Below are 23,721 nucleotides of genomic sequence, written 5' to 3' on the forward strand. Positions count from 1 at the left end.
GTGTTTAAAATATATAGTGACATAAAAACCTGTAAACAAGAGTCAACACATCAATTCTGGTGCTGTATCAGAAGTTAAGACTTGCCAAAGTGCAGCACAGGGTGAGTGAGAAGCAAGGGAGTTCGGGGGAAGGTCTCAAGGAGGCGGCAAAAAAATCTGACATGGGAAATGCAAGACAGGATTTTAATACACAAAGGAGAAAGGCATCCTGGAAACTAGTCTGCACAGACAAAGAAGCATGTTGCAGATGGATGAAGGGATGTAACGGTAATGTATTAGTACTATGAAAAGGATTTTTAATTTTATTATTTCACCTTTTAGAATAATTTAATTTCAAATAGGGAGCTTTATTTTTACTTTAGCGGCTGGCTGAAATAAATTGCTGCTGGCACACTGGTGTTCCATTGAATAAAGTTAAATCTAATGTACAGGAAACACATTAGATCATTACTCCTATAGGAATCATTTGCTTGTATTTATTCTTTTATTTTTAGTATGTGAACTTTGGAAAAAAATGCTTAAAAAGCTAGGTTTTGGAGTTGCAAAGACCCCAGTCTGCATCATACCTCTGCCATTTACCAGTGAGCCAGTATGTCCTTGGGCAAGTGACATAATTTCATTTTAGGGTATGCCCACCTCCCAGGACCTTGGCTCCAGTTTCCTCATTTGTAAAATGAAATATATACTCAGCTCATAAGCCTTCCATGAAAATTAAATAAGATGACATAGAGCACTCAGCATTGTGCCTATTACACAGCAGCCAATTAATAAATGTCTGCCAACCTGTTCTGCTACCAGTCTTCTCCGTTTCAGTCAGCCGTACCACCGTCCTCTCCCTCCACATGATATCCAGCAGCAAGCAGCCCTGATAATTCTATTTCCAAGACTCACCTCAAATCTGTCTACTTCTCCCCAACTGCAGTCACCGGTGACCTCTGATCAAGATAAGCTTAAACGGCGTAGCTGGTCTCTCAGCCTCTCTCCTGCCTCTATCCCCCTCCCGGCAGTCACAGTCATCTCTTAAATACACCAATCATTACATTTCTCTCTGGATGGAGACCCTGGAGTGTGACTTCCCATTGCACTTAGTAGATACTAAATACATGGTTTGTTTTATTAATATAATTAGTAACATAAATGGAACTAAAGATCTTTTTCACATATTTACATCTGATTTATTCCTTTAGAAATTAAGAATTTCTAGGTGTTTTTAAAAAGACTTGGGTAAACTTAGAACCATTTAAACTCATCACAGAGGTAAAGCTTGTTCATATAAGAATATTAAATATATTCAGTACTTGGAAGATGTATTTTAGATTATAAAATCTACTCTAAGAGACTTCAAGACAGTGTCTTCTTTCTTAGCCTGCTTAACACCAATTCATAATAACTAATGCAATGAATTAATAAGTGTCTACAGTGAAAAATACCTCCTGTAGCTTTCTATCTATGATACACTTACAAGGGCATCAATTAACATATTTGAAGAAAAGGGGTTGTTTTGTTCTGTTTTACTCTTGTTTTTTAATCATTAGAAATGAGTTAAGGAAAACAGAGTTACCTGGGCTTGATATTTTCGAACTTTAGTTATTTGATTGGCCTTTGCCTCCATCCTGCCCACTAACGCCTCCAGTTCGCACTCTAGGTTGTCTTTCAGTTCAGTGGTTGGTGATTCTTGGATAAGTTTCGCAAGCTGCTGGTGATCACTGTATAAAAAACAGAAGGAGAGCTTGGTTAAGTTTCCTATGTTAGCTGGTTAAGTCCACTACATCTCACTCACCATGGGACCACTGCTCTGCGCATTAAAAAACGACTCAATTTTGGGACTTCCCTGGAGGTCCAGTGGTTAAGACTTCGCCTTCCAGTGCAGGGGGTGCAGGTTCGATCCCTGGTCGGGGAGCTAAGATCCCACATGCCTCGCGGCCAAAAAACCAAAACATAAAAAAACAGAAGCAATTCTGTAACAAATTCAGTAAAGACTTTAAAAATGGTCCACATAAAAAACAAAAAAACCTAAAAAAAAAAAAAAGACCCAATTTTTTAAAATAGAGCAAAATTTTCCATATTATTAGTGATAGTGTAAAAGTTTAAAAAAGGTACTGGATGCAAATGCAAGAAGAGTTCTTAATTTCAAAGCGCTAATTATTTATATCTCTGCCTCCCCCACAAGAGCATTACATATGTAGAAAAGGAAAGTCTAGAGAAGGATCTTGTTCTTCAAACACTCACTTCCCAACTTATCAGTTACGTTTAGCCAAAGTCAATGTAGATCAAGCTCCCAAACAAGGAAATAAAACTTAAATGTAAACCTTGGTCTCCAAAACATTTAACAATTATAGAAAAAGGAGAGATTTCACCCAGAACAGTTGTATTGGTTAAAGTCCTAGTAACTTGTTCAGTGGTTGGTGCAAGGACTGTGTTCAACAAATATTTCTTAAAATATTGAAATATGAAAGACAATAAAGTCACCAAGAAGTTAAATGAGGTTTTAGAACTAAATATAACTAAAAAACGAAAAAACTGAAACTCACAAGCTCATCTGCCCAAATTCATCTTGTAAAGTCTCTAAGACTTCTGCCAGCTCTTCATTAATGCTGCTAGAGGGGGAAGGCGCTGCTGACTTCTTACTTTTCCCACTTCGTGAAGACACTTGCTTTGCCAAAGGAACACTGCTGACTACTCGATCATTGCACAAGACTTTACTGTGTTGCTTCATTAGATGTAAGACATGCTGAACATTGGCTACCACGGCATGGCTGGGGCTGGTGGACTGAAGAAAAATGAAGAGAAGTAATTGAAGCCACATCCTCTAGAAAAATGTTTTCTCTTTCCCCCCTAAGCCTGGGTAAAAAGACCCTCTCCGCCTCCGCAGAAAAGCCTGTGATACAAACCTCCTGGTGTACAGTGCATCTCCAGTCTCCCCTTACTCTCCACCCTAGTGTTACCCACTCGGTTTACACACCCATCTCTATTAGATATGGACGAACACCCCAACTGTCCCCTGCTCCCAGTCTCTTCAGTCTCTAACTCCATAGTTCTATCAGTTATCCTCCGAAAATATGATTCTGATCCCGTTCTTCTATTTGACACCCTTTAATGTTAAGCTCGCTGACTCTAATGTCCAAACTCCTCAGCACAGAAATCAAGGCCCTATAACACTAAGCTGCAACTTCTACACCTTGGCCTCGTGTCCCACTATCTCCTACCTGTTCTCCACTATTTGAATGAACTGTATTTGCACATGTCATTTCTTTTGTGTGCCAATTTTTATACCATTTTTAAAAACCAGTTCAAATACATGATTTGTAAAGACTTTCTTAAAACATCCAGGTAATTAATTGGTCCATTCTCAGATCACCTATGGCATTTATCTCGATCACAGGATTTATCACAAAATATTGTAATTGTGTTTGCATGTCTTTTTCACTAATATATTAAGTAGTGTAAGCACTTCCAGGTGGTAGGGACTATTACTGTATTCATTTCTCTGTCCTCTAGTAGGAAGCATTAAGTTCATGTTTGTCACATAAGCAATGGGAAAAACCTGGTAGCCCTCTCAAAATTTTTCTTTTTGTTTTGAACACTAAACAAGTCTCAATGTGCAATTTCAATTCATAAACAGATGGTTGGGCCAGCGCGGCTCCATGAGCAAGGTTAAAGTGCACAGTCCGAGGCAGCAGGCCAAACTCCATCAGCGTGTGGCCACGGCTTAGAAGTGTGCATTTAAAAGTCTGCCAGCTGATTCTAATCAGCCAGGTTTGCAAACCACTCAGCTAAGCTAAACAGATGCTCTTTTTATCCTAGTTTTTGTTGTTAGGTAGCACACTGAATTTAGTAATATATATACAAAGATGTATATACCACATCCAAGTGGGGTTTTTTCCAGGAATGCAAGGCTAGTTCAATGTTTGAAAATGAATCTCTGTAATCCAGCGTATCAACAAGGTAAAGAAGAAAAATCACATAACCATATCATTTGATGAAGAAAAGCATTTGAAAAAATCCCAATACCCATTAAGGGTATAAACTTTCAGCAAAGCAGGAACAGAGAGAAATTTCCTCAAGTTGACAAAGAGCACAGACAAAGAACCTACAGCTAATATCATACTTATTGGTGAAAGACTGCCTTCCCCTGAAGATCAGCAAAAAGGCAAGGATATCCACTCTCATCACTCTTACTTACAACATGATACAGGAAATCCTAGCCAGTGCAGTAAGGCAAGAAAGGAAAAAAAAGGCACACAAATTAAAAGGGAAGAAATAAACTATCCTTATTTACAAATGACATGATTCTTCACATAGAAAAGCTTACGTACATCCAAAAAATAATTCCTAGGACTAATAAGTGAATTCAGCAAGGTCACAGAATATAACATTAACATAAAAACCCAACTATACTAACAATGATCATGTAAAAGCTGAAATTAAAACAATACAATTTACAATCGCTCAAAAAATTTGTATATAAATCTGATAAAACAGGAATGGGACTAATATGATGAAAATCCTGATGAAAGAAATCAAAGATCTAAATAAGTAAGAGATGTACCATTCTCATGGGCTGAAAGACTCAACAAGGATGTCAATCCTCCCAAATTAATACAGTTCCTATCAAAATTCCAGCAAGACCTTTTCTTTGGTAGAGAAGTTTCTTCTAAAATTCACATGGAAAGGCAAAGGAACTAGAAGAGCTAAAAGAATCTTGAAGTTCTTTTTCCTGTTATTTTTCTGACTCCATTTATTAAGGAAATTTTATGTCTTGAATCCAGTAATTTAAAAAATTGGAACGTGTATTTTGTCTTTTAAATTTCATTTTTTCTAGTAATTCACCTTTATTTCACTTTACAAATGTACTGGTTTATGACAATGTATAAATAAAAATAAAAACTGGTCCTCCACAACAGATAGTTTGGGAAACGCTCAGATGACAGCACATTCTTAGCTGTTTGAATATTTCACAAAAAGTACAAATTACAACTTCAAAAGAAGACCTCAGGTTGAAAAGCCCTATCTTTGAACCTGTCCTGTTCAAGTATTAATGACTTCAGTGAGAATTACCAAAGATAGGCAAATTAAATTTGGGGATAACACATACAAAACGGAAGACTGAACTAGATTCTAATCTAATGTGGGATAGGGTGAATCAATTCCTATAGTGCTTCATTTGATTAAAAATTCTGTGTAAAACAATCAACTCCACAAGTATAGGACCTAGAGAGGCTGATGCTAGGACTAAGCAGAAGACCTATTACTTCAGATGACTCCAGAATTAATGAGTGAAAGGGATGCTGTGGCTTCCCCGTGACATTAGTGTGATGCTAGGCTGAGTTAACAGACTATCCAGAACATGACAAAGGCTCTCTATCCTGTGCTAGTCACACCACATTTAGAGGACTATATTCGATTTAGGAAGGGAGTGATGAGGTGGTTAAGAAACTCATAAAGCATATCTTATGATGAATAGCTGAAGAAAAATAATTATTTATAACCTAGAATAAGGAGATGAGAATAAAGATACAGCTATCTGGGACTTCCCTGGTGGTCCAGTGGTAAAGAATCCGCCTTCCAATGCAGGGGACGCGGGTTCAATCCCTGGTCTGGGAACAAAGATCCCACATGCTGTGGGGCAACTAAGACTGCGCGCCACAACTACTGAGCCCGGGCGCCTCAACTAGAGAGCCCACGGGCCGCAAACTTCAGAGCCCACGTGCTCTGGAGCCTGCGTGCTGCAACTAGAGAAGAGAAAACTGGCACACCACAACTAGAGAGAAGCCCGCACACTGCAATGGAGAGCCTTTGCGCCACAACAAAAGATCCTGCACGCCTCAACAAAGATCCCACTTGCTGCAGCTAAGACACAACACAGCCAAAAAATAGTTAATTAAAACAAAAACAAAAAAACCCATTAATCTATTATCAATATAAGGTTAAAAAAAAGATACAGCTATCTTCTAAAGTTTTAAAATTTTTCCTATAGTTAAGGGTTCATTTGGTCTATGTGGATCCCTGAGAGCAGAAAAAAATACCAATGAGTAGAATTTATAGTGACAGATTTCATCGCACTTAAGAACTATCAAATAAAGCTGTCTAGAACTGTGCAGGGCTGTTTGAGGGTATAATGAGGTCTCATCAGTAGATGTATTTGGACAGAGTACATGACCATTATTCTGGATGTTTACATAATGAAGACATTGGACAGGGAACTGTACTAAGTGGGTCCCAAATCTAAATGAACATTAGACTGAGACTCGGGAACAACTGACTATACTTTCTAGGTCCCACACCCAGAAAATTCTGATTTAGTAGAACTGTGGTGGGGCTTCGTAATCTGCTTTTTCAGATGCATAGTCAGTGATTCTGATGCAGCTGGTCATCCTTTGAGAAACTGTTTCCAGCCCAACTCAAAGATTCTATGGCAAAGTAGAAGAACCTTGGTTAGGAACAAAGGTTCAAAGATGAACCTTTTGACCTTGGTAGGTCAAAAGATGGTCTGCAATCCAAGAAGAGGTTAAATTTAGGGTAAAGGACAGCCAACGACAAAACTTTTTAAAAGTGATTTGGCCGCACGCATCTACAAAGGGCAAGTGGAAAAGCTAGGAAATAGTTAATTCCCTAAGCTTTCACTGAGGATTTACTGTGGGGTTAAAATAAACAAATAAATACCTAAAATTAAAATTTACTCCTCAAGCTTCTCAAATTCACAATCTAGTTGGATACTCAAGGCATCTATACATGAAACAACCAGCAACACAAACATCAATGAAAAAGTGGTATAAACACAATGTTAAGCACTTCTTAGAAATCACCCAGTACTTGCTGATATCTGATAAAATTATCATCTCCACATTTTTAAGCACTTCTTAGAAATCACCCAGTACTTGCTGATATTTGATAAAATTATCATCTCCACATTTTTAAGCACTAAAGGAACTTAAGATTCAAGTCTATGTATGACTGCTTCTTGGAGAATGAATCCTATAATAAGGATGTGAGGACAAAGAGGATGCGACTTCTTTTCATTTAAATATCTATATCTAAATACAAATCAACAGGGCTGATACTAAAAATCCAGTGCTACAAACATACTATTTCCTATCTGCAACCACACCTTCTGCAAACCAGAGTCTCCGCTTTTGCTCATAACTTCCCTTCTGCATATACTCTACCTGCTTTAAAATGTCCCCCCAGTCTCCTCCCTGCTCCCCCACAGTCCCATAAAACTTTCCTTCATCTCATTCTCACATCACTATGATCCAATTGGTAAAAAAGCTGAAAAATATTTCCGCCGTTTATAGGTATACAGGCAGATGAGCGGATTTAATTCAAAGATCTAAGTTGTACAAAAAAAGCCAGAGTTCGACCAACTCACCTTTCCAGCTACAAATGGCATATCACCCAAGCATAATCTATAATGTGGTTGTGCAGCAAAATAGTTCCTAGAACCTTTCTGCATGGAAAAGAAAAAAGAAGAGCAATTTTACTCACATGATGATAAAAGCTGGCTATATAGGACTAATCTGAAACTTCAGCTTACTGCTGGGCTACTGCTTGTTTTATCTCTATTGGCATTATGGTCTGGAGCTCCTAATAATACTCGTCAACACATATCCTAGCCTAGGAAAGGCTAGGAAAGAAAAAATAGTTCCTGACAAAACATCAGTTACAGTCTCAGTAGAGAAACTGTGTGTGTGTGTGTGCGCACACGTGCATATGTATATACACAAACTTTTAAGTGCAAAAGATAATGCGATACTGAATAATAACTAACATCTGTGTGGTGCTATGTAGTTCTAACACTTTCATATATATTATCTCACTGTCAGGGTGAACATTTAGAAGTAGATATTACTTATCCTTATTTTCCCAATGAAGAAACTGAGAATGAAAGAGATTTACTCATCCAAGGTTGAAGTACCACATGGTTTGTAAGTGTTTTCACATAAACTATGCCAAGTAATAACCAGCACTTTGACTTAATGGTTCTTTTTTCATACCTTTTCTGGTGGTTTTGACTTCTTTTTTTTAATTCTTTTTGCATTGGGAACACATGAAGTTGCCTTATCTTCAAAGATAAGTCTATTTGTTTCTAGACCAGTCTGCAACTAGGAGAAATATGAGAGCCTAAAGTTAATACTGTAGAAATAAAAGCTATGATTCAAATTTGAGATCTGCCAAATAAAGGCCTGTAAAAAACCTACAGTAGTATCGTACAGTATAGAATGAAAAACCCATCATAGCTGTGTAGCTGTATCTGGACTCAATCTGTCAACATTTATCCAATATTTTAAATCAATACCACTCTCTCAATTTACTTAAAGTGCTGTCCTATAATTTGTCCTTTCACTTAGCCTGGAAACCTTTAGCTCCTTATTTGAGGTTGGTCCTTAAATTATATCTAATGAGTTAAAGGCAGTATTTCTAACTCCAAACCAACGTTTCAACATTTTCTTCTTTTCATGCACGGCATATACAACAGCGCTAGACACAAAGCAGCTGGAGAACAAAGTACAATTTCTTCCTCTTTTAAAAACTCATACACTTAACAATGTAAGAAAAAGGAACTGGAAATCTATGTCCAAAAGAACTGGAAGGTATATCAGAGAATGTTATCAAGCCCTTTTCTCTAGAAGCTTAGTAACTACATTAATTTAATATGGTAGAAATTCCACAGTTACTAAGGATTTCAAACAAGGACTGCTCTTTTCAACTTTCCTTAAAACATATAATTACATACCTATACACAGGTATGTGTGTGTGTGTGTGTGTGTGTCTGTGTTTGTGTGTATTTGTCTAGAATAGTGGTTTTCAAACCTGCCTATGTATCAAAATTGTCTGGAGTTTATGAGAAAATTCAGATTGTCAGGTGTCTCTCCAGACGTCATGATTTTAAACATTCCAGGCTGGGGAAATTTATATTTTAAAAGTATTTTAAAGTTCTTCAGGAAATTATGATGGAGCTCAAACACCCAGAACCAGTGGATTAGTTAAAAGAAATCCTGAGATCATTACTAATGCTTCCCACAATGACTGCATTCTTTGGGGACAGAATTTATTCAGTGACAAAGGAACACAGGGATTCCTACTCTCAGGAGTGTCTACATTCCCACACTTCTAACGATGCTTTATACATAGTAAACTGAATGGATATAATTCCATGAACATGAAATTACTACTCTGGAAGACCTATGAAGCCAATGAGTTTGAACAAAACAAAAAAAATGTGAACTATTTTAACTTCTTAAGTTCTTCCCAGTAGCTGTCATATATTTGTGTGGCAGAGTTTTAACATTTTTAAGTGATTTCATTATATTTTCTCTCGTTCGATCTCTCCAACATTAAGAAGATGTAAATAAAGACCAGTATCAGTGGTAAAATCCCAAGCTCTGAATGGTTACATATCTCGCCCAGGACTACACAAATTATGGTTAGACTTGGAACCACGTATCAACCCCAGACCCTGTTCTACCACGACAACAGTGTTCACTATCAGAACTCAAAACCTTTACGGAGGGCTTCCCTGCTGGCGCAGTGGTTAAGAACCTGCCTGCCAATGCAGGGGACACGGGTTCGAGCCCTGGTCTGGGAAGATCCCACATGCCACGGAGCAACTAAGCCCGTGAGCCACAACTAAGCCCGTGAGCCACAACTACTGAGCCTGCGCATCTGGAGCCTGTGCTCCGCAACGGGAGAGGCCGCGACAGTGAGAGGCCTGCGCACCGTGATGAAGAGTGGCTCCCGCTCTCCGCAACTGGAGAAAGCCCTCACACAGAAACGAAGACCCAACACAGCCAAAAAATAAATAAATAAATAAATAAATAAATTTAAATAAATAAATAAATAAAAAATTAAAAACAAAACACAAACCTTTACTGATATATTATCAGTAATAACTGATTTGGTCCCAACTTTTTGCCTGCTAAATACAAAACAAAACTACCACAAAATAATTTTTTAAATTCATAAAATAATGAACTTGTTAATTCTGTATTTCATGTATAATAGAACTCACCACCACAATGTATATAAAGCATAGCTTTAAAGTTTGCATGTTATGAGTGAGGAAACAGAGGCACAGTAAAGTGGCCTACCTACCCTAAAGTGTGGAAAGGGGAGAGAAACCAAGTAATCTCAAAATTTGTTGGTGGTCAAAAATAAAGCCACATGACTATATAACTCAGAAAGCACAGAGAGGTAAAAAATACATACAAATTGATCAGAAGGTAAATATTTGAGAAAGAAAATATATCGGGTTTAATAGAAAGAGAATATGTTAAGTCAATGAATTCTGGGAAGCACTGGAAAAAATAGACAAGATAACAAAGACGAGATAATAGATGTTTACAGTCCTGCGAGCACATTTATGAAGTGACCCCAGGACACCGCTGGCATCTGGCCACAACCTGAATTGCAGAGCCTCCTCTCCTAATTGTTTTGGAATCAGGACCTGCTTCTTGTGTTAATATTATGAGAAAAGATACATGTAAATGTTACAAAACTTAAAGACTTTGGAAGGGGAGGGGCAATAAATGAGAGGTATTTGAATTAATAAGCTCACATGGGGAGAGTCTTCAGTTATAAACAGAAGTATTTTATTTAGCCTGTAAGATGTTGGATATAGAAATGTTGCTATATCTTCTAGAAATGCAGTTCTAGTTGGTATATATAAACTCAATGATTCGTGAATTCACACTGCCTCACCTATTCTACCTGGTGGCCACTGCATGGGATAAAAATTCAAGGCTAGGAATGAGCAGAGCTCATTTTCCTTATATGGTGGCTTTTGTAAATTAGTATGGGTCACCACCTGTTGGGCAGCCCACTACCTCAGCTACTGACCTAGTGTCTCGAGGCCACCAAAAAAGGGAAGCACTTACAAGTAGGATACTGAATGAGGCTTTCAAACATTTCCAATAGTGACTAATGTGAAAAGTTTTAGATGATTACGTATTATATTATGTATACAGTCGCCGATATTTTTTAGTCTATTGATTTAAAAAAAAAAAATAAAGCTGATCGAAAGCCCACAATTAAAAAAACCCTAAAGAATTGCTCAGCTTTTACTTTCTGCCTATAAAAATACGTTTATAGTTTTCATATTAAGCTAAGTCTGCAAATTTATATATTGGACCATTCCAAATTATAAATAATCAAAGCAGCGCGCATTTACATCTATTTATATATAAAGAGTAGCATGAAATGTGAGGAGCCTACCTGCTCACATTTCAACTTACCTGGGCTGCCTTAGCTTGCATACGTTTCCTTTCCTGTTCTTCTTGATGGAGTTTTGCTTCTAACTCTTGCATTTTTTTCTAGTGATAAAAATATTAAAAGTGATAATAGTGAAAGGAGTTTCCGTGTCTATTTGTAAACTTTTTATCCATGACTCTCCTTTACAATTCCACAGAATTATGGGTAAAATTCACGGCCAAAGAACACAGCCTCTGTATGAAGCCACATAGGCTACATCAGCGGTCCCCAACCTTTTTGGCACCAGGGACCGGTTTCTCATGGAAGACAATTTTTCTGCGGATGAGGTGGGTGGGGGATGGTTCAGGCGGTAATGTGAGCAATGGGGAGCAGCAGATGAAGCTTTGCTCGCTCACCCACCACTCACCTGCTGTGTGGCCTGGTTCCTAATCAGTTGGGGACCCCTGGGCTACATGGAAGCTGAATGTGAAACTTTATAGTCTCAGTGGTATTAAACACTTCCCAAATGAATCAATTAAGACTACAATTAGGACTTCGCTGGTGGCGCAGTGGTTGGGAATACGCCTACCAAGGCAGGGGACACGGGTTTGATCCCTGGTCTGGGAAGATCCCACATGCCGCGGAGGAACTAGGCCCATGCGTCACAAGTGCTGAGCCTGAGCTCTAGAGCCTGCAAGCCACAACTACTGAGCCCACGTGCCACAACTACTGAAGCCCGTGTGCTCTAGGGCCCGTGTGCTGCAACTACTGAGTCTGTGTGCTGCAGCTACTGAAGCCCGCGTGCCTAGCGCACATGCTCTGCAACGAGAAGCCTGCACACGGCAACGAAGAGTAGCCCCCGCTCACCACAACTAGAGAAAGCCCGTGCACAGCAACAAAGACCTAATGCAGCCAAAAATAAATAAAAATTTAAAACAAACAAACAAAAAACTAAAATTAGGTCAGAGAACAAAAACGAAGTGATACAAGCCTTAAGGGTACTCAAAAACACTTCATCTTTCAACATTTTCAAAAAGAACTCCTTCCTTATGTACACTAAGATGGTAAAATGTGAACTTTCTCTCCAAATTTACATTTCTTCCTTTAAAAAAATTCCTATATGTTTCTTTGCTACAAGGTCACTTTTTTTCCTATAAAATATCCAGTATTATAAAATAACCAATTTTACATAAGAACCAATATTATGCATTGATGAGTAAAAAAGATTTTCACTGACTTCTGCAAGGGCCTGCATTGTGGTAAGCTTGTTATACTCCTGTTCAAGAAGATCCAATTTTTCAAGTTGGTTTTGAACATGCGTCTGATCATGTTGTCGTTCTCTTTCTAGGGAAACCTGGGAAACAATATTAAATACAGCATAATAATTTGACAAAAAACTGAAAAACTAACACTGAGAGTACTATGTTGTATGCTACTTGTCTGGCTTTTCTTTTTTTTTTGATTATTCAAAGTTCTTGTATTTTTAGTGTACTATTTTATACTTACATATATGCTATCATATTACAAGACTATAAAACAGAATCACAGTAGTCTCCGATTTTTGTGGTCTCCACTTGCCTAGTACAGTGGCTATAAATACTTGTTGAACAAGTGAAAATAATACTTTTAGAAAGGTGTTCCTATGAATAGTTTTTCATTCATGATGCTTCTATCCTAAGTCTCTGATCTACAGGTCTTAATCAAAAGTAATCTAAATTCCCTGAAAAAATTAAAAGGAATCTGAGATTCCTTCACCATATAAAACCTTGAACCGTAGCCAGGCAAAAAAACCAATAACCTAAAATGAGACTAACCAGCTTTACTTGAGAAAAGGTAGGCTATGACCTAGACAATTGTAAAACTGACTTTTACAAATCAGTCCTTTGAAAAATCAAAAAATACTAAGTTTCTTCAGACTCACAGACTTAGAAAACAAACTTATGGTCACCAAAGGGGAAAGCTGGGGGAGAGGGGACGGATAAATTGGGAGTTTGGGATTGACATGTACACACTTCTATATTTAAAATAGATTACCAACAAGGACCTACTGTATAGCATACGAAACTCTGCTGAATATTCTATAATAACCTAAATGGGAAAATAATTTGAAAAAGAATAGACACATGTATATGTATAACTGAATCACTCTGCTGTGCACCTGAAACTAACACAACGTTGTCAATCAACCACATTCCAATATAAAATAAAAATTACAAAGTACAAACTTCCAGTTACAAGTAAAATAAGTACTAGGGATGTTATCTGGCCTTTCATACAACTACTTAGGTACTACAGAGGAATTCCAGGAAAACAATATTAAGATGAAACCAGAGGAAAATTAACAAATACAAGTGAAATCTTGTTCTTACTATATACTATTATAACATTTGGTTCTCTATACTAAGACTTGTGAATACTCTCTGAATGAAGGTATTTACTAGACATATAGGCTACACACAAATAGTTGTAATTAGTCTGCTTCTCTTAAATAATCTCTTAATTAAGGCAATAATCAGGGTTTTGGTATGTATCATTTATACTTCCTCTGAATTCTATGCAAAACATCCATCATTTTTTTTTTTTCAGGCTTAGGGTCAAGGATTTGAAAAGACTGCCACCTATCAGATTTAAGGACTGACAGCCACAGGATAAACCATTAAACTAGGATAAGAAGTGGAAGTATGCTAAACTGAGGTCTACTGGTAAAAAGCAAAACATTAAGCATGTGAACTTGTTAACAGTGTATCTTCATATACAAGTCTATAGCAATAGGTCATACTAACAGAAATTTGAATATGACAAAGTAATACAAACCAATACATTTCTCAGGAATTTGTGTGAACTACTAATTTCCTCCTACCCACCTTAGTGGATAGTTGCTGCCCTTGAAATAATACATTAAGTTAAATATTGGCACAAATCACACTTCACTTCCAGTATTGGAACCACTCTTATAAGATGGACTAATCAAACTTTACTGATGAAAACAGGGCTTAATTCAAAGACATATATATATGTCTAACAGTTATATCAATATTAGTCAAGACATCTCACTGTTGTCTTATAAATGCTTTCTAACCCGAGAACGGAAATATGCCAATGAAGAGAACTGCGTATTACTGTACATAATGTTTTGCCATTTCCAATCATGTGGCAGATTTAACTCACCATCCCTTTCCCGACCCCATTCATCACATAAAAGCGTCAGAGAAAACACAGAAATAATAATAATTGCATAGCAAGCTTGAAGAAAGGGAACTCTTCAGGTGCAAAAAAGATAAATCAAAAGCAAGTAATACTGAAGCCAAATATTACATGAGGCAAGACTATAGCCTTGGTGTATAAGATACACAAAGAACGTGACATAAATCTCAGGCAACATACCATCTGCACGATGCAGGAGCCCAAAGCCAACTATCATAAATGCAGACCAGAACCAGGGAAACCCATCAAGCCCCAGCAAAGGCAAATCCACAACCATTTCATAAGGCTGCCTACACAACTTAGAAGTATGGAATTCCCAAGATAACTCCAAAGAATAAGAGTTCATCATAAAAAAATACATATACGTATACAGTTCTCATAAGAAAAAAAATGATTTTAAAAAGACTGGGAATTTTTATAGTGTTCAAAGAGATAAAATGAAGGAATAAAAAGCAAAGTAATGGTACATTAAAATAACAAAAATAGGTGGACTGAAGAGGACCCAACTGGAAACAAAAAAATATGGTCACAAATAAACTCAATGGCATAGTAAAGAGACCTATAACACAAATGAAAATTGCTGAAACATCCTCTTAAATATTGCTGTGCAATCAAATATTTCTTTGATATCTCCAGCTATGACCGAAAGCTGACTAAGGTGGAAAGCATTTAATTTCTTTCACACTGCAGAGTACCCAGCAAAATATTAAGCATATAGACATTCAACTTTTGCATAATAAAGTTAAGATGCCCAGAAACTGTGGTATTCATGATGAATTCAAATTCTATATTCATAATAGGAAAAGGAGGTATGTTTTAAAAAAATATATTCGAGACTGATGTTGCAGATGTCCTCTCGTAAATGCATAGGTTACTGAAATTAAAATACCTCTGGTGTGACAGAGCAAAATATTTTTGTTAAAATAACAACTGTAAAAAAGTTTTTCAAAGTATAAAGAACCTTGAAATGTGCTACCTGAGTTGAGTCTTTAAACAAAATTCAAGAGGCAGAGAGGTATGTAATATGCTTATTTATACTTTTGATAATGTACAAAGAAGTTAACATGACTTGGAAAGAAAATACAATTAAATGTACAGTATTTTTCCAATTTAAGTAGAACTCTACCAAATACAGCAAAAACAATGAAGACCAATCAAATCTTCAGACACCATAACTGATCCCAAGTAATTTCAGTCCTATGCTGTTGTACTGTTCCAAAGCAGAAGCTGTCAAAGCTGTGTGTAGAGGATATGTCAGTGTGTGTGAGGGTCATCCAAAAAGGAAACTCCTCTTTTTAGCTTCGCTGAAAAAACAAACCACATTTTTCTCAAAGCTTCCACTAGCAGTTTTTCAAAATGAACTACTGGTACTATTATCTTTTAAGATGGACGGAGAATTGATTATTTGTAACAGCACCATTAGTCCTCACTGAGAAAAAAGGTCTTTATATCAACTTAATTTTCTCTATAACTAACTCTTCTTGAGAGTGACTCTATGAAGTAACATACCTGTTTCTCTAATACAGATGTCCTCTCCATTTCTGCATGCTTTATCATGTTACGCATGTATGCCAATTGTTTTTCTAAAAGATTACATTTATTTTCTGCAGCTAACAGCTGAGATGTCAGCTCTAAAAAGAATACATAAGAAAAGCAGAAATTAGCTCACTCGCACAAGTATTAGTTTTAACAAGCTGCTTAACATGAATCTACAGTATGTATAATAAACATTTTCCAGTAGCTCTAGAAGCCTTTTCAGATGACCTAAGTCATTCTCTTTCTGTATGTTAGTCTAATCTGCCTTGAATTCAGACAGTAAATATAATACAGGACATCAGCACTTGTTCCACAAAATGCTCCCAAATATAAATGTAATTTTGTAGTGCTCGAAGACACTAAGCACTAGAAAACACTAATGTGGAATTTCTTTTAGAGTGATTTTATAATACTTATTTTGATAGTGTTTCATTTCCTTCATAATTAAACAAACCTTGATTGTGCTTTGATTCCTCATTCTTTGAATTCTCCCTTTCTTGTATCTGTTCATCCAGTACTTTCTTATATTCAATTGTTTCTTTAGACAAGGTTTTCACACTTTCTTCTGCCTGAATCCTTTCAAGTTCTAAACGTCGAATTTTATCTTGAAGATTCTTCAGAGCAGAAAATATAGCTGCCAAATAAAAACATGGATACTATAATACATATGGAAAAAGTTCACTGAAAAAGAATAAACTCATCTAAATAAAAAATAAAATTGATGGAGGATCACTCTTTGGGAATTATCATCACATGGTAATTGTTTAAAAAACTCCATTTAAAGACATCTTTTGAGTCTCTGAAATGTGCTAGGTACTCAAGTAAAAAGCATACTGCCATGGTAAAAACATTTCAAAGATTTTATAAAATGGTAAAAATATTTAGCTAATCATACAAAATTCATAAACTGTCCCAAGGCACATTATTAACTATAAATCTTTTCTGTTTTACTAATAGGATCACATGCAGAATCCAATTATAGAGCTAAAAATAGTCAAGCACATAAAGGACTATTTCTTTTTGATCTCCAAAAAAAACCTAAGCACTCTGCCCCTCAAAAAGCTTTTGATTATAAAAGTAATATATATTCACTGTAGAAAGCACAGGAAAATACAAGAAAGAGAAGAACTGATAATCCTAAGAGATAATGACTATCAATTTTGGTCATTTCTTTCAATCTTTTCCTATATGTATAACATATATTGAGATCAAAATTGATCCAAGTTTTTTCACTTAGCATTATGGAACTGTGAGCATTCCCTCATGCAATCAGATAGACCTAAAAGATTATTTCCTTGTGACCAATTAGTAATTGAAAAACTAAGTTACTGGATCAAAGAATATTCATATTTTATTTATTTTTATTTTAAACATATTTATTTATTTGGCCACAGCCGGTCTTAGCTGTGGCACACGGGATCTTCGTTGCGGCATGCAGGATCTTTACTTGTGGCATGCGGGCTCTTAGTTGCGGCATGTGGGATCTAGTTCCCTGACCAGGGATTGAACCCGGGCCCCCTGCATTGAGAGAGCAGAGTCTTAACCATTGGACCACCAGGGAAGTCCCAGAATATTCATATTTTAAAGACTCTTTAAAGAGCAAAGTACCTTCAAAAAGGGTTTTATCAATTTATGCTTTCATCAGAAGTACATGTCTTTGCCAATATAGACCATCACTAATTACAATATCTCTACCATTCTGATTAAGAAACCCATGCTACTCTGGTTAGTTTATTTTGCATTTCTATTAAAAGTTTAAATATTTTGTTACATATTGTTGGCTGTCTTTTATGAATTTCTGTGCCCATTTTTCATTAGTCTCCCCGTTCCATTTTATTGTCTTTAATTCTAGTTTTGATACAAAGATGTTTTGATTTTTCACAGCTATATCTAACAATCTTTCCCATCAAGTTCTTTGTTAAGAAGTTCTTCTGTAACCTCAAGATTAGATAAACTTTGTATTTTCCTTTATTATAGTTTCATACACTTTTACATTTAATTCTTTAAGTCAAATAAAAGTCAATACAAACATTTTTGTATTGAAGGAAGAACTTTAAATGGCAACTTTATCATATACCAAGTTCACACATATATCTATACATACAGATATAATTATTACTTACACATACCCAAGACAGTTTCAGGACTTTCTTTTACTCTGGCTTCATTAATATTATGCCAGTATTTTCATTACTAAAACTTTATAATATAAACATCAATTCTGCCAGTCTCCCACAGTATATAAATCTTTAAAACATTTCAAATTATTCTTACCAATTAAATATTCAGAATCATTTCGCCTAATGATTTAAATAAAACTTCATGTAAACTATACAATAAGTAGGAAGAACTACCATCTTTTAAAAATCGAGCTTTCTCACTCAAAACAAGGCACGCATTCCCATGTATTAACATAATGCATTAATTCACCAAGTTTTTCAGTGCCTAAGATGTGACAGGCCCCAAATACGAGAATGATACATTTTATAATATAGCCAGCTTATTCTTGCTGGTATGCAATGAGACTACAATCTAATTAGAAAGAACACAGATATGAAACACGAATACACACACTCAGAAACCTGAAAAATCAACTGAGAAGACTATGAGAATAGGAAAAGAGCCCAGACATAAGACTAGTATTTAAAGGAACAATAATTCTTTGATACACCTGGAATAATCAGATAAAAAATGTAATAGAAAAAGAGAAAATTAATACATGCCATTTGAGGTTTTTTGCCTGTTTTGAACCACTGAGTATTTATTAAACTTTGTAATAACAAACATTTCTTGCATTCCTTCATTAAACTGTACCTAACAGTAAATGATTTTGCTAGTATTTTATTTTTGCATTTACAGTTATTATTGCAATTGGCTGGAACACTCTATTGTTGTTTGATACATCAACCACTATGATATTGCAGGGATATGCTGGATTAACGAAAAGACCCAAAAAGTATATGCTTTCATTCACTGCATTCTGAAATGGCTAATATAGCATAGAGATTGTTTATTTAAACATTTCTCAAAACTTATTCCCTAAAACTACTTGGGGCTAGAACCTTACCGAGACTTTGACAGTTTGAAACATTTTTTTCTAGTCAACCCCCTCCCCCTCATTTCTATGTTTAAAAATATTTTATTAAGACACTCACATTTATTAATAGAGAACTGAACTTAATAGTCCTACAGTCATCTATCATACTCTCCTTATTTCTAACTCTGTGAATAACTGATTTATATTCTTTCCTTAAAATCTTAGCATTTCTTTAGAATCTTTCTCAGAAGTTCCTTGGAATCTTCAGCATTTTTATTTCAAAACAAAACAAAAGCCAAACATTAATTCTTTCTCCCACTTTTCTTAGCTCTACTGGTTCTTTACCAAACTTGAATTAATGCTTAGTTTTTTTTTTCCAGTTTCACTGACAAATCCTTGACATACATCAATGTATAAGTTTAAGGTGTCCAGCATGATGGGTTGATTTATATGTATTGTGAAATTAACACCGTAGGTTTAGTTAACTTCTATATCTCATATACATACAATAAAAATAAAAAGAAACTTCTCCTTGTGATGAGAACTCTTAGGATCTACTGTCTTGACAACTTTCCTATATATCATACAGCAGTGTTAACTACAATTATTTTCATTCTTTTCTTGCTCGATAAGGAAAGTATTTAAGATTATATGAATTTCCTTCCAAGTACTGCAAATCCGTAAGTTTAAGTATGTAATGTTTAACAGTTTTCTTTTGCAAAAAATCTGAATAAATGCACATTAAGCAGGATTTAGGGAAAAACAGAAATGAAAAGGAAAAACAAGATACCCACAATCCTATCATCTCAGTATAATAATTATAAACATTTTGTTGAAATCCTTTTGGATTTTCCTATGCTTTTATAAGTTAGTGAAATTATCCCTTTGCTAGTTGATATCACACTTATTCAAGTATGAGTATTTCTCCATGTCAATCTATAGATACATTTCTAGAATTCCATCCTTATACATACTTGTCTAGGAACTTTCTGTTCCACTAATGTCTAGTTCTGAACCGGCTCAAACCACACTTCCTATTTTTATAGCTCTATAACCTGTTATTAGTTGACATGGTGAGACCATCCTTTATAGGAGTGAAGCCTTCTATTAAAAGAAGAAATGCAGCTCTCACACATCATTCTTTAAGTGATATTCACAATATTAAGAGTTTCCACTGAGGAACACTGCACAGCTCCATTTATTCAAGTCTTCACGTACTCTCCTCACAGAGCACACAGAACAGGCCTAGGCCGATTTACCTCAGGTGACTTTTCTACCATGGCCTCTTTCCCAGGCCAGGTGGCTGAGCGATTCCAGTTCCTTTTCTCCAATTAGATTTGCAAAGGAAGCATTATTCCAGAAGCCACTTCACTTGGGCCTAAAGCTTCTGTCTCCAGTCGCTACCTAGATTTAAAATCCCAACTTCTCCCCTACTGTACCCCAATACCTAAGGCTTATATCTAATACCAAGACTCCTAATAGTGTCCCTGAGGCTTTTGGCCTTAAATTCATTTTATTTCTGGCACCTAGGTATTTCCCTTTCTTAACTTAAAGCTGGGTTTTACTTGTTATTTATTATCATACGAAACTGCTGATATTTGTCTATGACAATTACTCTGACAGTAATATTGCCATCATCCTTTTTATTTATGTTCCTAACATGTCTTTGACAGCTTTTTACTTTTAATGTGTCATTTTGTTCGGCTTAAAAAGCATATACTGACTCTTGAGTTTTTTTTTTCTTTTTTGTTTTTAACATAATCAATGTCATCACATCTGATAAATGTCACCCTATTTTTTTCATTGTATTTTATGATTTCTAATTTTGTTTCCTTGATTTTTCTTTATTATTATATTTTACTGTATGAAGTACTGCATACATCTTGGGAACTGTTTGTCTGGCTTATACATGTCTTTTCCTGGTAATTTCCTCTTACCTCAACATGGCTATAAATACAACTGATGTGTTCCTTTAGCACCCTCTCACAAATATGGCCACAGCTGACTGACCCACAGGGATACCCAACTGAAGCCCAGACAATGGCTTTCTTCTTGGGATTTTTGGACTCTGGCCCCAAAAGCTGAAGCCAGAATTAGTTCAGCTTAAAACTCGAGCTTTTAGTAGCCATGTTTCCTGATATGTGGAAAAGCTGTTCTGTGGCTAGAGAGAATGAAGCTAGCTAGAAGAATTTAAAAAACAGATGGGGAGAAAGTGTTGGTCATGTTTGAGTCCCTGGTTTCTAATGTTCTTGAAGTCCACCCGTATATCTGCCTTTCTGTTCTTGGTTGTTCAATCCTCCCTTGCATGTCTGTAAACCAAAAAGATTCTTTGCCAAAGCTAGTTCAGACTGGGAATGTCTATCACTTACAGCTAAGTTTTTATTAACTGCTCTTTGTTTTCTAAGTTTTTATTAAATAAATCCAGTACCATAAAGATGCAAAATGACTTTATTCTACCAATGGCTAATATGTATTTAAAAATACATAAACACGTAACTACATATGCACACACATCTCTGAATACATTTTCTATGTCAAGAATGAGATTTTGTATGAAAGGAAGTTCATGTACATTATATCTTCACTTTAAGAGTTATATTTGGCATAGTTTCTCAGCTTTATATTTAGTTTTCATAGAAACATGCCTGCTTTATTGAGTTAAAAAACATTCTAGGTGATGAAATGATGGATCTTAAGTCTTTTGTTTTTCCTTAGAAAAGTATGTGAGTGAGCTCTTGCTTTTTTCTCCCTTCTACTGCCCTCACATCTATGAGGTCATGCACCACTGCATTTATGTTCAAATAACCACATTACCTAGAAATTCCCTTGAGTGAAAAATATTCTATGTAGAAATGAACAATGAGAGATTTTTAACTTCATACATTAGGAAGGTATACAGTGGGAAATATATTTCTAGAACAAGAAGCAAATTCAAACACTGGAAGATGGAAAAAAAGTGATATACTAAAATATAATAATACTGTACATATTTGTTTTATTTTCACAAACAGACCTTCCACAGCAAACACTAGATTTAAAATTTTTATCCTCCTTACCCACAGTATCCCTGAACATACATTTCAAAATTAAATACATTTTAGTTAGTTGAATAGGAGAGTGCAAATTGCCTCTGGAAAACTTAGCGTCAAAGATAGATACCGAGTTTTCCTTAAACTTTAATCATCTCTGAAATGTGAACTCCGTAGAGTGAAGAGACAACCTATTATTCATAATTCAAATGCCAATGCTACATATTATGTGTGGCACATAGTTGGTATGTAGATGTTTCAATAAACATATCTAGGAAAGTCTCCATGATTATTAATTTAAAATATCAATTAGAAGACATGGCAGCAATCTCTAACTCTTTACCTAACAAAATTAAACCTCATCTTAGTAATTTATAATTCATTCTTTCCCTAAGACAATCAGTGATTCCCCACCTTCACTGCATTTTCTGTACTTGGTGAGCTTTAAAAAATCCTAATGCCCAGAACATACCCCATACAAACAAAAACAAAAAAACCAAAAACCCCCAAACAAACAAGCAAAAACCACCACAAATTTTTGGAATGAAAGGCATGAGTCCAAGAAGATCCTCAGACGATTCTAATGTGCAAAGTTTGAAAACTTTCTAGTAACAACTAGAGCACGAAAAGAATGAAAGACTTTCTCCTCTTCTCAATCCAGCTTGTCATTCATTCAGAATTTGGGGTACATTAAGCCTAGCAGACCTCAGTATCATCTCATTAACAACAAAGGGGGGTCTATCTGTTATCTGGAATATTTCTATCACTAATTTATCAGCACAAGTTTGCTGCAGTTTAAGAGGGGGGGGGACATGTGGGGACCCAAATCACTAGTACACATCTTCAATTTCCCTAGTATTTTTCTGTCTTGGTAGTTCTCTACCCTTCTGACTACTCCCACTAATTTTAGCTCACTATTTGAACAGTGCTATTTTCCAAAACCCTTTCCCCTCTACTTTCTTTCCAGAGAAACCCCTCCACACACATATAGCTTCATTTACTACCGTATCCTTGTTCATGCCTGAGTTCATTAGTGCAGAGTTCTCTTTTACACTTCACTTTTATCTTCATTTGCTTACTATTTCATCTCCACCTAACTCATAGGCATCTCAAATTTGATATAGCCAAAATTATATTACTTTCCTAGAAATGTTCTAGCTTTCCTGTAATTTGTCCTAATCACACTACCATTCTCCACAACAGAAATCTTGGACTTCTTCACTGCCCACCAAAATATGCATAAATCTCTCCTTAATCAGTCTCCTGTTCTCTACCCCAACTGCCATTGCTTCAGTTTAGACTAATTTCTGACCTAAATTTCAGTTCAACATTTATAGAGCACATATGATGTGTAAGGCACTCTGCAAGATGAAGAAGAGAACATAAAAATAATTAAGATAGTCCTTGCTTTCAAGGAGCTATTGTCTAGTTTCTGGAAAGAGAAGCTACTATCTACTCTTCCCACACCTGGTGAAAAATATTTACATAAACAAAACATGACTCTGTATGTACTCAGTCTTTACTATGTTGGTTCTCAAAGCACGGGGCATGGCCCCATGGAGAGGTGGGGCTCATCACCAGTGTCTGTGAGATCAACACTATTTTCATTACACTACTAAGATTTTATTTACTCTTTTCACTGTGTTGACATTTGCAAAGATGATGCAAGAGCAATGTTGGGTAGAACTGCTAATTTTAGCACAAATCAAAGCACTGGCACTAAACAAT

The 23,721-nt window shown here is 35.9% G+C and overlaps 1 protein-coding gene and 1 non-coding gene across 7 annotated transcripts in view; both read right to left on the minus strand.

The window, feature by feature from the left end:
• Window positions 1–23,721, minus strand: part of CEP57 (centrosomal protein 57) — a 42,679-nt gene that overhangs the window by 1,393 nt on the left and 17,565 nt on the right. For 4 of the 6 annotated variants that reach the window (XM_036859617.1, XM_036859620.1, XM_036859618.1 and 1 more), the window contains 8 exons: window positions 16,382–16,561; window positions 15,901–16,022; window positions 12,425–12,541; window positions 11,232–11,309; window positions 7,995–8,102; window positions 7,370–7,447; window positions 2,532–2,770; window positions 1,562–1,706 (listed from right to left, as the gene is read on the minus strand). In XM_036859617.1, coding sequence (XP_036715512.1) covers window positions 1,562–1,706; window positions 2,532–2,770; window positions 7,370–7,447; window positions 7,995–8,102; window positions 11,232–11,309; window positions 12,425–12,541; window positions 15,901–16,022; window positions 16,382–16,561 — 1,067 coding nt within the window. The remainder of the gene's footprint in view (window positions 1–1,561; window positions 1,707–2,531; window positions 2,771–7,369; window positions 7,448–7,994; window positions 8,103–11,231; window positions 11,310–12,424; window positions 12,542–15,900; window positions 16,023–16,381; window positions 16,562–23,721) is intronic. The other 2 variants (XM_036859621.1, XM_036859622.1) reach the window with 2 other exon arrangements.
• On the minus strand, window positions 17,416–17,488 carry TRNAE-CUC. The gene has a single exon. It is a non-coding gene; the product is annotated as a tRNA-Glu (tRNA).

This window comes from Balaenoptera musculus, chromosome 8 (assembly GCF_009873245.2).
Source record: "Balaenoptera musculus isolate JJ_BM4_2016_0621 chromosome 8, mBalMus1.pri.v3, whole genome shotgun sequence".
Lineage (NCBI taxonomy): Eukaryota > Metazoa > Chordata > Mammalia > Artiodactyla > Balaenopteridae > Balaenoptera > Balaenoptera musculus.